Source organism: Gymnoscopelus braueri, assembly GCF_963280865.1.
Source record: "Gymnoscopelus braueri genome assembly, chromosome: 9".
Lineage (NCBI taxonomy): Eukaryota > Metazoa > Chordata > Actinopteri > Myctophiformes > Myctophidae > Gymnoscopelus > Gymnoscopelus braueri.
In genome coordinates, this window is record NC_137610.1 from 22,103,501 (window position 1) to 22,126,323 (window position 22,823).

At 44.3% G+C, this 22,823-nt stretch overlaps 1 protein-coding gene across 1 annotated transcript in view; it reads right to left on the bottom strand.

Moving 5' to 3' along the window:
• abtb2b (ankyrin repeat and BTB (POZ) domain containing 2b) overlaps positions 1-22,823 on the bottom strand; it is an 80,816-nt gene that overhangs the window by 20,030 nt on the left and 37,963 nt on the right. The window contains exons 2-3 of the mRNA XM_080437974.1: positions 17,957-18,106; positions 5,950-6,160 (exon numbers count right to left, since the gene is read on the bottom strand). Of these exons, the coding sequence (XP_080294100.1) occupies positions 5,950-6,160; positions 17,957-18,106 (361 nt within the window). The remainder of the gene's footprint in view (positions 1-5,949; positions 6,161-17,956; positions 18,107-22,823) is intronic.

A 22,823-nucleotide genomic window follows, 5' to 3' on the forward strand; every position in this document is an offset into this window, starting at 1 on the left:
ATAAAAGGAAGCCTCCGCACACGCAAAGCTGTACGTGCTGTGTTTTTTGAATGCCATTTAAAAATAAATACCATTTTTGACCCCTATTTTTCTTGAATGACACCCAGCACGCAACTTGGTATAAATCAGGCATAACTCCAAGCCAAACCCCTAAACCCAACCTGAATCTTTTCTTAATTGTAAACCTAACTAAAATGTCTTCTTTCAGGCATTAAACCATTTCTCTTGTGAGGACCAAGAATATTGTCCTTACATTGTCTATTTCTCATATTCTACTACACTTGTGGGGACATTTGGCCCTCACAAGTATAGTAATACAAGTACACACACACACACACACACACACACACACACACACACACACACACACGCACACGCACAAGCACACGCACGCACGCGCACACACACACACACGCACCACATATGTTCAAACACGCACACACACACATGGTCACGTATAAATTCGAAGTTTGATTCACAGCCAAGCGTTCTTGCCAGCACCTGGTCGGTCATTAAAACGATAAAAACGACCGTTATCTTAAATCACGGTCAGGTGCGTTCGAACCCTGACCTCTAACCCGTTCAACCCTGAGAAGAAACGCAGCGGCTCTCAGTCAGCAAGGGTAGGGTACGAGATCAGACTTGTTACAGTGGCCTCATGTTGTTGTTATGGCCCAGAGGCTGCCCGGCCCGCTACGCTTCAGTGGACTAACTTCAATCAGATCCTAAAGCAGCCTGTAGCCTGTAGACCACTATAGGGGTCAAGGTTAACCGCTGATCCAGAGTCAGATTACTCCCATTTCCTCATCCTCATAAAGCTAGTGGTTCTCAATATTTGCCTGGATCAGGGCTCACTTGAAAAGCTCTGCATTTTCAGAGCATGTTTATTTTAATGATCAATTGTGTTGATTGTGTTTTCCGGCTTGGTTCGATGGAACCAACGTAATATTATTTTTTTACTCCCATCTCCATCCTCATAAAGCCACCATAAGGGCTTATAATGCAGCCATATCTGACCTTGTATCTGCGGTCAGGGAGCTCTACTGTTATCGCTCCAACACATCTATCCATTAGTGCTCTCTCTGTTCCATCCACACAAAAGGGAAGGGGAGAGGAGAGGGATTTTGGGGTGGTCCCATGATCCTAGAGGGGATAGAGTTACTCATGCTTTTGGAAGTGCCTCATAATTGGCCGGGGTCTGGAGGGGCTGCAGCCGTAAAGCAGTGAGTCGATCCTTTAATCCATTTAGACCGGGAACGCATCTGTGTTCATTTTAAGATTTTTTTGGGCTATTCAAAAAATAGCAGATATACAAGCTCATAGCGCGGCACCGAGTGCCGCGCTATGAGCTTGTAGATCTGCTATTTTTTTGAAAAATCGTGAAAATGTGTGCAAATCTTTGAATATATGTGTTTTTAAAGAGAACATTTGTAACTCAAATCTTTGCTTCTGGAGGTCCCTGGAACAAAAATATTTTACAAATGTTCGCTTTAAAAAATACATATTCAAAGATTTGCACAAATTTTCAAGATTTTTCAAAAATAGCAGATCTACCAGCTCAAGTGCAGCACCGCCACGCTATGAGCTTGTATATCTGCTATTTTTGAATAGCCAAATAAATCTAAAAATGACACAGATGCGTTCCCGGTCTTAAAGGGTTAATAATAACGTTCTGCGCCAATGAAAGTTGTTGTTGTGCTACACGTTGATTAAAGTTAGCGCGTGATGACTCACTGCCAACCGCACGTATAAACATATAAACACTCTACCGCACACTGTACTCAAACCCCATACACACACACACACACACACACACACACACACACACACACACACACACACACACACACACACACACACACACACACACACACACACACACACACACACACACACACACACACACACACACACACACACACACACACACACACACACACACACACACACCTATGCAGTACCAACACTTCTAACATTGAGAGCCAATTTTAAAATATTGCAATAAAACCTGAATCGCTGTTACTCTCCTCTTGGGTTTCTGCGATAAGACTCGTTGTGGAGCCAAGATACTTGATCTGTGATTCTTGGATGTTTTGGGCCACACAGATTTGCGGTTACAATAGAGGTTTTTATAGAGGTTTCAATGGAGGGCAAGCCAAGCGCGATGGAGAGGCCCCATTGAAGCAGGAGGGGACGTTTTGCATCATTATTACCTGGGCCTCACACTGTAATTACTACCAGGTCTGTTCTGCTCTGCCCTCCTACCTGGATCTGCTTTCTACTCTCTGAGAGTGTACAAAATGACTTTTTGTACACTCTCAGAATATCAAAAGGATAAAATAACAATTTACAATTGCAATAGGCATTTAGCAGACACTCTTATCCAGAGCGACTTACATTAACCATTCAATGTATTCACATACATTGAATGCAGAGAGAGCAGAGAGCCTCAAGAAACTAGGATCCCATGTAAACCAATATTGAATTAACAATCTATAGGATACCAGGAACACAATGAACGTGGCATCTGTCAAAAATGAATGACAATCTTATCAAAATTAAGGATTCGACTGTAGACACTTAAACAGACGTGCCAAAAGTCCTGCCGAGCAGAACATAGGAGCAGACATCCAAGCGCCGCACACATCCGAAATGCTACAACAACAACAACAACAACAACAACAACACCGTTATGTGAAATGATAATCCCATCTTGTACACGTGACACATAGACCTGCAGACACGTTCAGGCAGGCAGGCGTTCGCCCTGGCAATAAGAAAATAAATAAAATAAGAAAACATCAGAGAGGAAGAGAGCGGGGGAGAAAAAAAAGACGTGTGTGTGTGTGTGTGTGTGTGTGTGTGTGTGTGTGTGTGTGTGTGTGTGTGTGTGGGTGTGGGCGCGTTCCACATTGCGTTCTCTTTGATGCTAATGAGGAGCCTACCTTTGCTCCCACTGTGTCTGTTTATTATGGGATGGGTTATGTGAGCCAGCTGGTGCAGAGTGCATGCATGTGTGTGTGTGTGTGTGTGTGTGTGTGTGTGTGTGTGTGTGTGTGTGTGTGTGTGTGTGTGTGTGTGTGTGTGTGTGTGTCAGAGTGAGTCTATAGGCAAGAAAAAGGGTGTGTGGTTGGTATCATAAGCTAAAAATTGTTTGCACGTGATCATAACTGCTAAATACCGTACACAATTTTTTTCCCCTAACAATCACAAACAATTGACACAAAATGACTGTTACACACACACACACACACACAAACACACACACACTTACCACAAGTTAACACACACTTTAGAGGGAGCTGCAAGCCGTTTGTGGAGTTGAGTGCTGTCTCGCTGCACAGGCAGGCCTCCATACATCACACTGAACAGTGTCATTAACCTTTACACACACGGCACCACTTTGCACTGACATTTTGAACGTACTGTTACTTTGGGACACGCACACATGTTGTCTGACGGTTTCGTTTTTTTTCCTGCGGGACAGAGCCACGGAGGAGGGAGGGGTGCGGGGTCCTTACTTACAACCACTTACAACCTGGCGTCCCTATTTTGGGCATGTCATTATAGGCGAAAATTATCAAAGATTGTTAGCTTGTGTAGGTCCTCTATTTTTGCTATTTTTGAAAGCGTTTGAAAGTACAAAACTGGGCTTAAGTGGTTAACGCGCACGCACGCACACACACACACACACACACACACACACACACACACACACACACACACACACACACACACACACACACACACACACACACACACACACACACACACACACACACACACACACACACACACACACAAACAACTTTAGGGGACAAACTGTTGATTACCTGCTAGCCACGTACCATACTTAATGCAATGCAATGTTTTTCTCAAGTTTTATGGGCCAGTGTGGTGGAGCAACATACAGTCAAGGGTTGGAACTAAAGTGACTTCAGTGATTATGCTTTGAGATACACTAGTCCATTGGTTCTCAAAGGGGTCCTTGGGGGGGTAGCAGCAGCAGCAGTAGCAGCAGTCCCAAGCAGATTTAGGTAATATAGAGTCACAATCATTTTAATACCATATTTTATACTTTGGTTATTCAAAATTTGGTGCTGCGCTATGATCTGCTATTTTTGAAAAAAATAATTGCTCAAATATTTGCTTCCAAGAGGCACAAAATATTTTTGAGATGGGGGTCCGCAGCCAAATACACATCATTTTGGGGGGTCCTTGACATGAATCACTGCACTATGTTTTCTATGGCAAGCTGACACAGTTAGCAGCGACGCTCCTCCAGAGATTACACTACAACCACAAACTGAAACAGCATGCATTGTACATTAATCAAAACAAAAAATGCGTTGAAAGGAAATACTGTCGTTTATTCCACTGAACCATGAACAATAAGTATTGCATGTCGCTCTTGATTACAGTCACCACAAAACATTGATTAATACCCATGTGTTTTATGGCACAAAGCTTTCCATATATAGCTCTCAGCCATCCAGTTTCTCAGGACAGAGAGAAAAGTCTAAATTACCATAATCAGACAACAAAGGAGTTCGTTTTGAGGAGGGCTTAAACACTATCAGCTCCACCTACAACACCCATTACCCCTCAGTCCTCAGTCCTGATTAACACCTAAAAGGTGCCATTTACTCCTCCAACAGACTAACTTTAACACCTGGGGGCAAGCCTCTCTCTGTCATTTACAGAAGTGTTTCCCAAAGAGCGGGTCCGGACCCATTTTTGGGTCATGGAGGACGCATTTTGTATCCCTTTATCCCTTTCCTCCATTTTGTTTTAAATTATTATTATGTCAAAAGATTATATAAGCTTATACAAAGATTATCTATTAATCTTTATTAATAATGATATTATATTAATATAATAAAAACAAAAAGTTAGAACATGGAGATAAGAGGTTTCTGCCCGACAACAAAGATATATTAAAGATTATATATAAACAAGATAATAGATCTACAAGCTCACAACGCGCTCACAACGACCTATTTTCACTAGTTTGGGTCCCGGGGAGACATACAATTTTAACTTTTGGGTCTCAAGCTAAAAAGTTTGGGAAGCCCTGACCTTGACAGACTAACTTTAACGCCCGGGGGGGAAGCCTCTCTCTCTGTTATTTACACACAGATAATTAGCACTTCAATGGCCCTGAAATAGCATTAAGAACTGAAGTAGAAAGGAGGTATTGGCGGGGGAGGAAAAAAAAAACGGCTATCGGGATTAGAACTGCTTTGTGAAGCTCCTCAGTTTGTTTATGTGACAGTGGATTTGCTCACTCACTAGTAATTATCACCTCCTCTTTAGCCTGATAAGATCTTGGTCTGGCCTGCAATTAGGGAGGAGATCAGGACAGCATGACAAGAGGTTTACCATACCTGCCCATCTACCTGTACTATTTATATCTTATCTTTTAATTGTTTTCTTATTTGTATTTGTTTTGTATTTGTACCACCATTACATCCAGTATCATTTTTATTAGATTTTATTCATATTAATATTGTATTGTTGTGTTACCACAGTCTCTGCGGAACATGTCCCACTACCATTTCGTTGGGACAATTACATGCGATCATTCAGCCATTCTGGTGTATCAAGAATGGCTTATATCAGTGGTACTCAAAGTGGGGTCCAAGCGGGGACCCCTCAGGGTTCCTTGACAGGGTTCCAAATGGACCCTTTAACATGTCTGGTAACTCTGAGAGTGTACAAATGGAACCAAATGGACCCTTACCCGGTCCATTTGGTTCCATTTGTACACTCTCAGGCTTATGGGGGGTCCTTAAAAATAAAAAAAAGTTGGAGAACCACAGGCTTGTATCATAATAAGAAAAACATGTGTCAAATGTTACATCGATTGCCTCACTCGGTGTGGTGTGCTAGCCCCGCCCCTCTCCCCCTCCCCCCTCCCCTCTCTCTCAGCCAACGTGCCACGCCTACCTCTCCTTGCTGAGCGCCATGCGTGGGGGGTCCAGGTTGGGGTTTTCCATGGACTCCATCTGCGGGCAGCGCAGGAAGTAGTAGAGGGTGTGGAGGGCGTCCGGCGACCAGGACACGGGCTGCTGGGGACGGGTGTGGCGCGCCGGGCTGAGCCCCGGGCGCACCGAGCTCAGGCGCTGCATGTGGTGCATGGCACGGGACACCAAGTCACCTGGAACACACAGAGAGAGAGAGAGAGAGAGAGAGAGAGAGGGGGGAGGTAATTAGTTAGTTTACTAAATACTTTGTCCAATACACAAGTAAATGGTCTTGTGTATTGGACCAAAACTGTTACTTTTCAGGATTCAAATAAAAAAAAATCTAAAAATAGCAGATCCACAAGCTTGAAACGTGGTACGGATCTTTGATACTTTTGTGTGACGCTGTAGAATGACAAAGTAGGGCATTAATTTACGGGGAATGTTGCTTATAACTCAGGAAGCATCTCACTGAATCTTCTTTCCACGGAGAGAATTTTTTTTTAACTAAAATTGTATCCTTAAAATATGCCACAGATGCCATCGTATTATTATTTACTGTTTTTTTTTTTTTTTGTAATTAAGGTTTTTATTCCTTTTTCAACAAATAAACATGACATAACATAACAGACAAAAACCAACAACACAACATAACAAATAGATAAAACAACATAAAATACTTAAAATAAAACAAAACATAACTAACTTTATTATTTACTGTTAAACAACAGCTACAGATATATATTGGAACAAACTCTAACTGGATCGCATTATTGATCAGAAACGACAATCAAAAGGTGCCAATTTGGTGCACGTACCAAACGAGAAGCATTCTCAGTAATAATTCCACTGTAAAATGCATAAGTGCCCGATTGACTGTGATCTTTTAGTCTTTAAGTCTTTTATCAATCAGTGCCAGTGAGTATATATTTTATTTATTTCATTATGTTTTTATGTTTTAATTTATTTTTAATTTATAATGGACTGTTTTTCAGTTGCTGTTGGGAGTCATGGCGGCCAGTTCCCACCTGACGTCATGTGGGAGTTCCGACTGCTCCAGATCATACTGAAGGACTGCTAGCTTGCATAACGTCTTCAGACTAGGACTTAAGTCCAAGATGTACAGGTCACTGGCTCTGAACATGGACACTCCTCTAAAGAGGATGACACGATCTCCCACCATGCACGGCCATTTCCCCTTGGGCTCCACCTTCTTCCAGGAGAAGGTCTCCGGGTTGAATTTCCACAGAGCATTGATGGTGTCGCAAATCCTTTGACCAACAAATGTGTACAGTTCTCCGTTGTAGGCGAAGGCTGAACAACAAACTGAACAAAACTGTGCATGAGGTGTGCTCAGCCAGCGGTCGGTCTCTGTGTCAAACACTCTGATGTTGTCAAGATGGCCCACAAACATCTTCGTCCCGATGATGGCGGCGGCAGAGTGACGCGTAGGAGTGGGAGGCGGAATGCCTATGGCGTTAATTAAAGACCAGACCAATGTTGTGGTGTCCAACTTGTGGATGTCATTAAAACTGTTAAAATAGTTCAAGGATCGAGGATTAGGCCATCTGTATCCTCCATAGATGTACAAGACCTTCCCCAAGACAAAGGCAGAGTGGTCCTTCCTCGCCTCCGGAACAGTCCCGGAAACCATGGGTTTGAACCATCTATGGGCGTCGACATCAAATGCGTAAAGAACGTTGGAGGAATCTCCCCAGATGTAGATGATATCTTCTATCAGCACAGCTGTGTGGCCCTTGTGCATGGGGGGAACGTCAAGGGGACGTTCTCCTCCGGTTGTCACTGGGGGAAACTTACTCCAGCGCAAAGACACTGTGTTGAAAACGTTCACAGCAATCCCAGGCACATTGCTGTTCAAAGCTCCAAAGGTGTACATCTTGTGCTCCACCGCAATGGCAGCATAACCGTATACTTCAGGTTCATTCAGATGTACCGTCCAGCTGAACATTTCTCACACCGCAGATCAAGTCGGACTTTGAAAGTCTTACAGCCCTAAGGTGTGTGCTATAGTTTATATCGGTTCAGCAATCAAGGAAGCTGATTACTGTTGATCTCCCTAATATGAAAAATGTATCGCTAGGAGATACTAGTCCAGGCAGGTTCTGGACAGAGAGGCAGTTTTTTCAGCTGTGTTGACAAATAATGTCCAGGGGTAGATGTAACAGATTTGTTGGTAAAAGTTGCTGAATGACATTTTGTTTATTAGACGATTCATTTTAAAGGGCATAAATGGTTGTGATGACGACATTGTGATTCTGCCGTATGATTATGTCATAACATAGAATACACAGTGACGTTACTCCAGCTCACTGCCTTCTGGAAGACGTCAACAGAATGTCAGATGTCAATCCTCCTCCCTTAAACAACTAATAGAAGAGGTCAAAATTCTGTGTTGTGAGATTGTCGATTGGCTATTATATTACTTTTGCAAATAAATTAAAAGTTTGTAATGTTTGTAAAGGTCACGCTTCAGGTAGGAAACATACTAAATATTTGTTTAGTCCAGTTGTTCTCAAACTATTTTGAGAACAACCCCCCCCCCAAATCCAGCTGCCTTAAGCCCCCCTCAGTGACCGCCTTTAAAAATACTTCATCCAGCGGCCCCCAATGTTCTCTGAACCACCCCCCCGGTGATGGAGGGGTGGAACGGGGTACCGCCCCTGTTGAGAAACACTGCACTGTATGAAAGCACTAATGAATCAAATCATCAGGGGTGACCTTCAGGAAAGCACCTTATTGCAAATCTATTGCAACCCAGATCTCACACCCTGAGGGCTCTCAATACGACCGGATGCCCCTCTTTCCTTAACCATTTACATTCCACCCCCCCCCCCATCATCCCGTTACTCTCTTTCTTCAGTGCTGTCCATTTGGCCAGCAGTCTGTCCCATTAGCAGTGTCGTTAACAGTAAGCACAGCCAGACGGCCAGTCTAAACAGCCATTCATCCTTAATCACTGAAAGAGTTAATGGCGGGCTGCTGTTTACACCACATGGCTCTGAAGCCTGACGTATACATCGTTGCGTAGTGGTGTCCCGTGCAGATCTACAAGCTCACAATGCATCGCAGAGCGACGGCATTGTTACGGTGAAGTAAAGAGCTGCAATCCAGACCTGTATGTTAATACAATATAACAACTGAATCAAGAACCACTCACTCATACTGCGGACAGTGGTTGTATTTGGTCTCCCTGCTCCTGTTTTATTGAGACATTTCGATGCTGTGATCTTTCAGCGATTTCGTGGGGGGGACCCTGGTTTGAATCCCAGATAGGATGCAGCTTTAACAAACCATTCAGCAATTTCTTCATGGCTACCGTTCAATCACTCCAGTCAGAGCACAGCTGTGGGTGTCGGTCCAGCTGGCCTTCTGTTCAGCTTCTGGCAATGATCGGATTTTCATAAAACCTTTGACATTATCAGTCGAAAAAAAAGTTTTGTCTTCTGCGAGCACACACTGCGGCTTTCTATCGCTGAGGCTGAAAGCTCTGTTGGATAAATATCGTCTCTGTCGGGGTGGGAACCTCACATGTCCAAACTCCAAAACTGTCTCTCTTCAGGATTCAAATTCAAAAGTGGCAAAAGTAGCAGAAAACGCGGCGCGGTTTCCAGCTTGCGGATCTGCTACTTTTTATGCTTTTGTGTGACGCTGTAGTGCGATCAAGTAGGGCGTTGATTTACGAGAAAAACATAACATAAGTTAAATATGGAGATAAGAGGTTTCTGCCCGACAGCAACATTATGGAAGTATATGCGGAGACTCATCCACCCACACAGTGGGCTGAGTGGACAACCACATGTTGATAGAATCAGCAGGGGACAGGCTATACGGTCATTCATTCGGTGGCAGATGACTTTTCCCTGTGTGTACAGTATTAAATATCATAGTTAATACTGTACATATGTTACGGTTACATTATGCACATGTGCATCATTAAAGCTGTGTACGTACTGCACGTGCGTGCACAGGGCCACTCCCATGTGAGTGTCAACTCACACTTGTGGGCACAGGCATACATGTCACGTGCAGGTGCACGTGGACACGCACACGCAGGCACACACACACACTTTTGTATTACTATACTTGTAAGGACATCATCATTTTAGGACGGCAATGTTATAAATGCAATTTTTTACCTCTTCCTTTTACCTCTTCTTAACCCTAAAGCCTGAGTTATCACTGAAAATAGCAGATCTATGAGTCACAGTGTGACAAGTAAAGCGCTTGTAAGATCCACTGTTTTCTGTGCGGACACCGCCATGCAATTAACTATAATAAATCAGGCATAACTCTAACCCCAACCCCTAAACCTAACCTCTAAATGTCTAATCTTAACCTCAACCTGAATCTTTTCCTAATTGTATAAGCCTAAGAAATTTGCCCTCACAATGTTTTATCTCTCAAATTCTACTATACTTACAGTACAAATGATACAAGTACGCGCGCGCGCACACACACACACACGCACGCACGCACGCACGCACGCACGCACGCAGAGAAGCAGATAAGACAGTGGGGGTAGGGTTTGCTAAAAGTATGGGATGTAGATAACATCCCAGTGCGTGACTGAGGGGGGCAGGGCAGTGGTGGAGAGGAGAGGCCAGACCTAGGGGGGGTGGGGTGGGGGGGGGGGCGGAGACCAGGCCGTGTTTTGGATCGTGTAACACTCATTTAGGATAATTACCCTCGGGTTAATTTCTAACCAGATTACTGAGAGAAGGAGTCTGTCCGGGGGCCAAGGCTAAGGATAGATGGAGAGTGTGTGCGTGTGCGTGTGCGTGTGCGTGTGCGTGTGCGTGTGTGTGTGTGTGTGTGTGTGAGGGCCAAATGTCCCCACAAGTATAGTAGAATTTCAGGAATAGACATTGCGAGGAAAAGTTACTTAGTGTTGCTCACAAGTAAAATGGTTATTTTATGGAGGGTTTGGGCTTAAGAGTTGAATATCGAAAAAAAGATGTCCGATCCACAAGCTCACAACGAGAGGCAGCGTTGTGAGCTTGTAGATCCGTCCTAGATGTCGTCCTAAAATGTTGATGCCCGCACAAGCATAGCAATAGAAACGTATGTGTGTGCGTGTGTGTGTGTGTGTAATGAGGAGCTTGAGGTACTTCGGCAGGGCTAGATGGGGTTGGCCCGGCCAAAAGCAAGGCCCGAGCTGAAGGGGCTCCTTTGTGTTCCCACCACACGCAGTGCCCTCCAGGGGGTCTCCCAGGAATTCCTGCCTGTGATGGAGAGCTTCTCCCAGGCTTCCCGACCTGGTATCAGTGCCCCGAGACTCAGCTATGAGCTCCAGGAGTCTGACGGATATGAAATACTAACATCCCTTAGATTCCAAAGTTATATTAGATGGCTCTTTCTCTTCCCCGGTGAGTCAATAATGTGCGCCAGCCCGGCCCGCTGTCCAAAACATGTTGACAAAGTGATTCACTTAAACCATTAAGACCGGGAACGCATCTGGGTCATCTTAAGATTTCTCAGATATTCAAAAATAGCAGATATACAAGCTCACTCGGTGCTGAGCTTGTAGTTCTGCTATTTTTGAAAAAACCTGGTGAAAATGTGTGCAATTGAAAATATATATACATTTGTAACTCAAATCTTTGCTTCTGGTGGTTCCTGGAACAAAATATTTTGAGATGGGGGGGTCCGCGGACAAATACATATCATTTTGGGTGTCCTTGACGTTTGAAAACCACTGATACCACTGATATATAGCAACATAAGTAAAAAAAAAAAAGAAGAAATGTTAGGATTTAGAAGACATTTGTAGAATCCCCAGAAGCAAAGATTTGAGTTAGAAATTTTCACTTTAAAAAAATATATATATTCAAAGATTTGCACACATTTTCATGATTAAAAAAAAAAAAAGCAGATCTACAAGCTCGTAGCGTGGTACTTGGTGCCGCACTATGAACTTGTAAATCTGCTCTTTTTTGAATAACCAAAGAAATCTAAACATGACAGATGCTTCCCCCGGTCGCAATGGATTAAAGGTAAAGCGGAGCAGTGCTTTGCCCCGGGACATGATGGATACATATGATTAAATGGAATGCTCCAGCAGACCGGGGCTAGCAGAAGACGCCAACTCTACCGCTGGAGCAAATTCAATACAAACAGAATTCAACTGCGTTATCTCTCAGACTCTGACTCGGTGCCTCTAGATCAGCGGTTCTCAAACATTTTCATGTCAAGGACCTCCAAATGTATATGTATTGGGCCGTAAACTGTTCCTTATTTTGCTGGGGGACCCCCTGGAACGCCCCTCAACGGCCCCCTGGGGATCCACAGACATCGCATTGAGAGCCACTGTTCTCCACTACTAATGGACCCACATTTTTCTCACAGGATTTACTGTGGAGCTCATTTTGCCAAAGGTAAGCCCGGCTCTAACTCTTTAATGATCCTCTCCGTCTTCCGGACAGCCTAGTAGCACTCTCAGGTTCTCCCATGGCTAATGGGGGAGACCATTGCCAGAGAGCTGCGAGTCTTCAAAATGTCCAAAATTTCCAGCAATTTTAGATGTTAAGATGTAATGTCCAGCATCCTGCCACCCACTAGACTAGACCTTATATGCTGCGGGTATGTGGTGATCCAGTGGCTCCACACAGATGCCCCTGTGTCTGCCCAGCCTCTTGGGCATAGATCAGAGTACAAGCATGTGTGTGTGTGTGTGTGTGTGTGTGTGTGTGTGTGTGTGCATGCGAACAGGGTATGCGTATCTGAAGGATGCCAGCCCTGCCCAGACAAGCCCGGCCTCACGCCACCGGAGAGCCGCGGCACAAAGGGGCCAGTGAGCAAGCGTAGAGAAGGAAAAGAGTGCGCCTGTGTTCAGAGAGAGTTGTGTGCGCGCGCGCACGCATTTTCTTAATGCCCCCTCCAAAACGACGGCGTTCCTTAAAACGTGGCCTTGTGCCGCGGGGACAAACGGCAGAGTGTTAGCCCCGCTTGGCGGGAAGGAAACCTATCCCGTTCCTCACTCAAACGGCACTCGTACCCCCCCCAACACCCCCCATCCATCCATCCCTTCTCAACCCCTCCTGAAAAGCTCACTCCACACCTCCATCCCTTTCCATCGCCCCCCCAACGCCCCCCCGCCCGATCCTTAAATTTTATCCTTCACCTTTCCTTTCCACATTCCCTCCATCTCTCCCCATTCCACCCCTCCATCTTTTAACGACCCTGATTCCTGCGATCTGCCTGCTGCCAGCTCAGAGGTATCCGGTTTAAACAAGTCCCAGGTATAGCACAGTACAGTAGAGTACAGTAAGAGAGAGAGAGTGCGTATGTGTGCGCGCGCGCGCGTGTGTGTGTGTGTGTGTGTGTGTGCGTGCGTGCGTGCGTGCCTGCGTGCGTGCGTGCGTGCGCGTGTGCTTATGGATGCGTCTTCCCTGTCTGCCAGCGGAATCCATTTAAGCATCTTAACAACACAGCCAAAACCGTATCAGTGTTTTCGATCTATGTGATGTGAAAGCATTTGCGATCGTCAGACGGGCTGCAAAAGTCGGGTTCCTGCAGACATCTCTGGAGTTCTAACGTCTCCCATCAGGAGTTCCATAGAACTCAGCTCATTTTATGCTGACGTTGGGAGTACAGACGCGGAAAATTAACTATCACACACCCTTTCTGTTTTATGACTCGTATACCAGGGAGGGGAGTGGCAGGAATTGTGTTTTTTTCTTGCTTTGCCTTCATATACTGTGTGAGACATATGGCATACCATTTCGAGCTTGTGGATCGAGCGTTTCGAGCTTGTGGATCTGCTATTTTTTTATGCTTTTGTGTGACGCTGTAGTATGATCAAGTAGGGCGTTAATTTATGAAAAAACACAAAACGTTAGAGTATTGAGATAAGAGGTTTCTGCCCGACAACAACGATAGGTAGGTTCTTTCCAGGCTTTCTTGGGGGGTGGCTGGATATCTGAAGGCTCTTCCTGTAGAGACTGGTAAGACCCATAGTCCCCCCCCTCACCCTCCGATAAGATACACAGTATAAACAGACGTACGGACAGACACATGACCGAGCAACGCTTGAGTGAGTGAATTCAGACCACAAGAAGAAAAAGAAAAAGAGAGAGATATATCCTAGAAGCCTGATAACGGGCTGAGAAGTGTTGTTGTTCCATGCTAACCGACTGCTTGGCGAGGGAGGGTCAAAAAAACGCATGGCTCCATATGGTTCACGTCGCCCTGATATGCACTGATGTATAGGGGGACAATACAAACACAGAAAGTAACCATTTCTGTCTGAACAATGACACCAAAGTGTTATCGCTACGCCAGGGGTCTTCAACAGATGGTCCGGGAGCCCTAGGGGGTCCTCAGAGTTACTACAGGGGGTCCGCCAAATCTTTGTGCGGTGGGGAACATTAGCCGAAAATAGCAGACCTACAAGTTCACAGAGGCGTTGTGAGCTTGTAGATCTGCTATTTTCGGAGAGTCAGTGTAGAGGGAGAAAGAGCAGACCAAGTTCAGAGCCAACGGTAAAGTTGACATATTGAGGTTAATATTGAGGGTTTAAAGGTTAACTATATTAAAGGTTAACTTTTTTTTTTTTTTACACACAACATGCATCCAGCTATCTATCTATGAAAAAGTTTCATCTACAACACAACTTTATACAATATGTAGTGGGGGTCCCTGCTTCAACTGTCTCTCAGCTAGGGGGTCCTTGGGCTGAAAAACGTTGAAGACCCCTGCACTACGCGATTCAAGGTTCACACCCACAGGGTATAACTGTTGAGAGTATACAAATGGAACCAAATGGACCCATTTTGCAGTATGAGACACAACATGGGTCTTATCACGAGACTGATAGAAAAAAAGAAAAGTGTCAACCACTTTCCCACACACGGGCTGACAGCAATAACAGCCTTTTTGGCAGAAAGAAGGCCGGAATCTGCATACTCCTCCATCAGAGTCAGCAGTTTGGGAAGAGGAGGCCTTTTAGACAAATGCTAGGAATGTTGAAAGGGATCGTTGAAATAAACACAGGCCTGTCCGATGGATGCATCACTCTGTAAAATGTTACATTCTTACCTTGAGCTGTGAAATGATTTGATAAGAAGTGTTTTTTGGGTTATTTTTAGACAAGGCTCTAAGTGGATTTCCAGCCAGTGAAGAATTTTTGCTTCCAGACTAGTTTAGTCTCTGTTACTGAACTTGTAAAACTGTGAAAATCTGCTAACACTAGGGAGGCTACAGACCACACACACACACACACACGCACAGTCGCACACGACACGAACACGCACACGCACAGTCGCACAAGACACGAACACGCGCACACACACACGCACACACACACACACACACACACACGCACGCACACACGCACGCACGCACACACGCACACACGCACGCACGCACGCACGCACGCACAGTATCCAGACAGAGTGTTCATTTTACTCTGAGAGTGTACAAACAGACCTTTAAGGGTCTGTAACTCCAAGAGTGTACAGATGGAACCAAATGGACCCGTAACCATCTGTACACTCTTGGGAGTTAAATGAACACACTTTTTTACTGTGGACACACCCTATTACAGCATGGGACTCTTTTTCGAGGGAAAGCCCCTAATATGCCTTTCCCTAATCTTAACACTAACCTTAACCTCACAGAAACTATGCCTAAACCTAACCTTACAGAATCTATGCCTAGACCTAACCTTAACCTCACAGAACCTATGCCTAAACCTAACCTTAACCTCACAGAATCTATGCCTAAACCTAACCATAACCTCACAGAAACTATGACACCTAACCTTAACCACACAGAAACTATGCCTAAACCTAACCATAACCACACAGAAACTATGTCTAAACCTAACCTTAACCACACAGAAACTATGCCTAAACCTAACCTTAACCTCACAGAAACTATGCCTACACCTAACCTTAACCACACAGAAACTATGCCTAAACCTAACCATAACCACACAGAAACTATGGCTAAACCTAACCTTAACCACACAGAAACTATGCCTAAACCTAACCTTAACCTCACAGAAACTATGCCTACACCTAACCTTAACCACACAGAAACTATGCCTACACCTAACCTTAACCACACAGAAACTATGCCTAAACCTAACCATAACCTCACAGAAACTATGCCTATAAACCTAACCTTAACCACACAGAAACTATGCCTATAAACCTAACCTTAACCACACAGAAACTATGCCTACACCTAACCTTAACCACACAGAAACTATGCCTATAAACCTAACCTTAACCACACAGATGCCTACACCTAACCTTAACCACACAGAAACTATGCCTGAACCTAACCTTAATCACACAGAAACTATGCCTAAACCTAACCTTAACCAAACAGAAACTATGCCTATAAACCTAACCTTAATCACACAGAAACTATGCCTAAACCTAACCTTAACCACACAGAAACTATGCCTATAAACCTAACCTTAATCACACAGAAACTATGCCTAAACCTAACCATAACCACACAGAAACTATGTCTAAACCTAACCTTAACCACACAGAAACTATGCCTAAACCTAACCTTAACCTCACAGAAACTATGCCTACACCTAACCTTAACCACACAGAAACTATGCCTAAACCTAACCATAACCTCACAGAAACTATGCCTATAAACCTAACCTTAACCACACAGAAACTATGCCTAAACCTAACCATAACCTCACAGAAACTATGCCTATAAACCTAACCTTAACCACACAGAAACTATGCCTACACCTAACCTTAACCACACAGAAACTATGCCTATAAACCTAACCTTAACCACACAGATGCCTACACCTAACCTTAACCACACAGAAACTATGCCTATAAACCTAACCTTAATCACACAGAAACTATGCCTACACCTAACCTTAACCACACAGAAACTATGCCTATAAACCTAACCTTAATCACACAGAAACTATGCCTAAACCTAACCTTAACCACACAGAAACTATGCCTACACCTAACCTTAACCACACAGAAACTATGCCTGAACCTAACCTTAATCACACAGAAACTATGCCTAAACCTAACCTTAACCACACAGAAACTATGCCTATAAACCTAACCTTAATCACACAGAAACTATGCCTAAACCTAACCTTAACCACACAGAAACTATGCCTACACCTAACCTTAACCACACAGAAACTATGCCTATAAACCTAACCTTAAAGTTGTACAATGCAGAATCACAAATAACGATTTTTAGCAACCTCTGCTGGTCACTACCGTCACTGCATACAATTTCCCTAGTCCTCGATTACCCAGAATTCCATTCGTTTTCACCGGAAGCCGGAAGCGTTTCAAAAAGCGATCTTTTAATTGTTTTATACTATCTACGGATCGTTTCTCTTAGCCAGTGGAGCATTAGTTACCATGAGCTGTGCTTTCTTTTTCTGTTCTTTTTCGATCTTCCAATCCTACATTATCTTAAAATCAGCGTGAGGTTCCTTTTTGTTAATAGCGCGGTAGTTCCTGGCCAAACAGGAAACCGTTGCGGTAGTTCCTGAGGACGTCGGCCACGACGTCATGACGTTGGCCAGGAACGTCATTTTCCCGGGAAAGTCCCCCCCGTACACGTTCAATAGAAAATATATAAATAAAAGGCTTCCGGGGGTGAAATTCACGGAGTGGGTGTTGTGAAACTTTTGCCACTCGCAAAAGATATACAATTTAACTTTAGTTTTGTTGAAAACGTTACCTAGTATTACTTTAACCACACAGAAACTATGCCTGAACCTAACCTTAATCACACAGAAACTATGCCTAAACCTAACCTTAACCACACAGAAACTATGCCTAAACCTAACCTTAACCTCACAGAAACTATGCCTAAACCTAACCTTAACCACACAGAAACTATGCCTCAAAAGAAAAAGCTGAAACCTAACCTCAAAAGAAAACCACGCCCATCCGAAGTGAAACCCTCGAAAAAGAGTTGAGACTCATCCCTGCATTGGTGCCTAGTATACTCACTGAGTTCAGAGATGCTGCCCACGCAGGTAGCTAGCAGGGACTGTTCCAGGGTCCTCAGCTCCAGCTGGGCGTAGGCGTCCTCTCTGCTCTCCACAGCCGACTGCTGGCCCTCCGTGTACGGACTGAAGTGGGCCGGGAGGGACAGAACACCTGGAGGGAGGGCACAGAGAAAAGAAAGGCCGATCAGTACATGTTGACAGTGAAATCCCAGTGTTGATTCATTTAAGTCACTACACTGCGCAGCGTTCATTTTAGTAGTCTTTTTGGCGACACCTTTGAACTGCAACTGAAATTCCCAGAAATGAGTTTGAAACAAAAACCAAAACTCCAGAACGAATGCTGCAAGAGTGTCAGGGGCAGCCAGTCAGGATTAAAATAGTGTTTAGAGAAGTTGACATAAAACATATTTATGTGGAATGGTTATTGTGAAAAATATACCACAGAAAGTTACACAGTATGAATTGAATGCCAAAGAATTTACCAAGAATTGAACTAACGGGTATTGGCAATGTGAATTAGAGTCTGTCAAAACGTGCTCTCTGCAGTCAGATTTCTGTGTGTTTGTGGTCCTTATGTGAGACGTAATCCCATACCACCGAGGGTAAATAAACAAACGCAGAGAAACGTGAAGCCTGCCAGTCCACACATCCACGAAAATAAACAGGCCAATTAGGCCTAATACAAACAACGTACACACACACAACACAACCTCATCAGATGTTTGTTTTTCTCAATAGAAATAGAGTTGGTTGATTTAACAAATACGAGAAAATCAGCAGCATGAGGAGGAATACCAGGCTTCACTGAGCAAACATATTCACTGCCTGTTGATACGTGATGTGATGTACGTACGGAATACTGTATTATATCGTCTCTGTCGGGTGGAAACCTCATACTGTATGTCCAAAACCGTTACTTTTCAGGATTCAAATTCAAATGCATCAAAAGTAGCAGACCTACAAGCTCGAAACGCGCCGCGAGCTTGTGGATCTGCTACTTTTGTGTGATGCTGTAGTATGATCAAGTAGGGCATTAAATCCGTTAATTTACACACACAAAAACATAAAAAGTTCGAAAATGGACATAAGAGGTTTCTGCCCGACAGCAACGATTATGATATAGCTCCAGGGCAGGCCTGGTTTACATGTACTGTAGGTGTCTGTATAACAGGTGGGAGGGAGACACTAATGTGACAGAGTTTGGGGAATGAGGATCATAAATTTCGGATGTCACCACTGTGTTTCTGCTGGGGAGACCCTCCACAGAGCAGAGGAGAGGGGGTGAGAGACCACCACCACCAGCCCCCGAGCTGGGGCAGGGGGGTGGGGTTAGAGACCACCACCAGCCCAGAACTCTGACCCGACAACTCCTTTGACCTGTATTTGCATACACCCACCCACCCACCCACTCACAAACCCTGCAAAACACCAGATGGGAGGCGTTCCTGCTTTTATTAGCCACTTAAACCACCTTAGTTCAGTGTTCTGCAAACAATGGGTTGCGGATCCATTTTTGAGCCGCAAGTAAATATCGCCTTTTTTTCTTTTAAATTATGATTATAATAATAAAGCGCCGCGTTTCGAGCATGTAGATCTGCTACTTTGTTTTGAGGCTTTTGTGTGACGCTGTAGTATGATCAAGTGGGGCGTCAATTTAAGAAAGAAAACTAGTTAAAATATGTAGGTGCCCGACAGCAACGATATGAAAAAGTTAGGCTCATCAGTGCAACCAACTAAAGTCCTCGCTGTGTTTGCTGTGATACAAGCTGGAGTTTTCAGATAAACAAGGTTTGTTGCCCGAACATGAACCTTTACTTTGGCACCTAAACCTAATGACAGCTCCTTGCCAGGGAGGAGGAAACGAGACGGCGACCCGCAGAGAGACGTAGAACGGAAAGATGATCAGCGCAAAGCTTGTAATTTATGTGCCGAAGACAAGAACAGAGCTCGTCTCTATACCCCCCCCTCCCCCTCCCCTCAAAAGGGAAAAGATGTGCTTGGGCTCCCATCCCCAAAATGACATTCCCATGTGCTTCCGGCAAAAAAACTGGGGTCCTTGTGTTGCGTTGGAATCTGGGGCTCATCTGCTAAAAGGATGTTGAAAAGGGGGAAAAGAAACTGCTGCTACCTATGAACAAATCTCCATAATCCGGGAGGCGGAGGTCCCCTTTCAGCGGTCCACAAAATGAGCAGCAGTAAAAATAAAAAAAAGAGAAAAAAATAAGAAAAACCCCGACCATGCTTCTGGGACGGCGCAGGAGATAAACAGAATATTTAACCCTCCCTCCTCCCAAGTTAAACAGAAAACCTTCTCAGAGGAAATACTACCATGTCCACAAACAGATTCCTGCATGGTAATTGCCAAGACGTTTGCTTATAGTAAAACAACAAGTCCCTTAACGTTTTTTTTCCCCTCCAGAAGTCAGCATGATTTACATTTATAATGCTGCCCTTATGATCTGGAAATAAGGCCTTGATCTAACACAATGCATACTGTAGCTACAGACCAACTGCTGTGTGTCACACACACACACACACACACACACACACACACACACACACACACACACACACACACACACACACACACACACACACACACACACACACACACACACACACACACACACACACACACACACACACACACACACACACACACACACGCACAAATAGACACAAACAAACGTACATGTGCATACACACGCATAGACATGCACGCACTTTGCATTCCAGAGACTCGACAACAAAAGGAAAACAAAAGCATTTAAGGTACAATATTACATGTAGTGTGCCAGGTATCCATGCCATTACATTCATATGACAGGCTGTAGATCATCATCTCTATAAAGACAGTGAGAGGTGGATTATCATCGTTGAGAGCTACGACAGGGCTGTATAGCGTAATAATGATACGTTGACTTAAGCCCCAGCGGACTTTTACTTAACAGTATTTCTACAATGTGGTATTGCTATCTGAGCACTTCTTCCAGCCCTTGCTTAAGCCCAGCGGAGCAGGAGAGAGAGCCCCCTTCGCTCCATAGTGGAGTGCTTTCTCAAATGAAAACCACATTGACAGAATTAAAGACACATTCACTCTGGCAGACTCAGGCTCCCTACGGGAATCAAGTCCCACATAAATGTGTGCCTCCGTTTCTCTCTCTCTCTCCAATCTACTCGTCTCTCTCTCTCTCTCTCTCTCTCTCTCTCTCTCGCTCTCTTTCTCTCTCTGTCTCTCTCTGTCTCTCTCTCTCATGGGCATCATGGGCTTGTGTGACATGTGCTGACTCCCTTGTTTCATCACAATGGAAACGGCTGCCTGCCTCTGGCCCGAGCGTTAAGGCTGCACAAAGGGCAAGTACATCAGTCAACACAAAGTGTACACAAACATTCATGCATTGCAAATGGATTGGCAAATGGAACTCTGAGAGTGCACAAATGTACATTGTGTGCACTCTAGGAGTTACAAATGGATGAAGTAACTCTCAAGGATAACACTCGAGGCCAACACACAGACACACACGCTCACACTCATATTGTTTTGACCGGTCGATTCAGGCAGTTTAATTAGGGCCCGATAAGAAGCGATAATCCCTCATGCTTTTGGGAATTATCGGATAGAGCGCGAGCGTCTGTGAAGAAGCCTCCCGAGTACAAATTCTGTTAATAGAGTTAGAGAAAAAGATAGAGAAAAGTGACGATAACGAGGGAAGGTTGCGCACTCAAATTGAACGGCTGCACGCTTGAGCGCAACAACGCTCCCTCTGTCGCGCTGTTATGTACACACTCACGCACTTTAACCCGCCTTAAAGTGTTTACTTTTAGACAGCCGCGGTCAACAAGCTCAACAACCCACGGTGACCTTTGGCTTTGGCAAGAGGGGTCGTAGCTGTGATGAGAGTGCTTAATTTAGCATTTTGCTTCAACCACTTAAACCCCAGCATCAAAATAGCAGTTGTGAGCTTGTCGATCTGCTATTTTCTGCGAAAGCCTTCCCCTACAATGACAGAAAACAGAAAATACACTAGTACAGATCCCTGAGGGACTCCCGTCAACCATATGGGGTTGAAGTGGTTAAAATACAAAATGACTGTCCCTTTTCTGCACCGGTGCCAAATGCTCCAGTGTATTAACCGCGACATTGTTTCCGTCTTGGTGACACGCGAGTCCACTGAGGTGCACGAGATATTTTGAGAGAAACTTTGAGAGATTCTGTCTCATTAGTGTAGGAGGAGGAGGATGTGTGGAAAAAGTCAAGTGACCAAGGTGTGTGCGTGTGTGTGTGTGTGTGTGTGTGTGTGTGTGTGTGTGTGTGTGTGTGTGTGTGTGTGTGTGTGTGTGTGTGTGTGTGTGTGCGTGCACCTTTATGAATGTGAACGTGCATTGCTGTGCACATTTAGAAATGTCAGAATAATTATTATCACTCCTTGTTAGTCTGTGACTCACCATGCACGTCGCTTTGACATCAGTCATTTACATAATGCAATATTTCATGAATGGAGCTATGAGTCACCAGAACTGAATTAAAAAAAAAACATCAATAATAATGCTTCAACCATTAAGCAACTTCTTTATATCCTCCGTTTGCTATATTCAGCACAATAAACCAGTTACAACCTGTTCCGGAGCTTGCCGTCTTCACTTGCAGCACAAAATGTCATATTTTGATTGTATTATTTATTACAGATGCATCCTTAAACCTTTTAAAGCTTTTGGGGGAACATTTCTATCCCAGGCATGCCTAAAATAGACCTATCTCTTGAACTTTTGCAAACTGACTTGAAGTGTCGGGGGAAAAAGATCTTTTACGGAGGTTACCTTTTTTTGAGAAGCATACGCGGCCCTTTCAATTAAATCTGTGTCCGTCT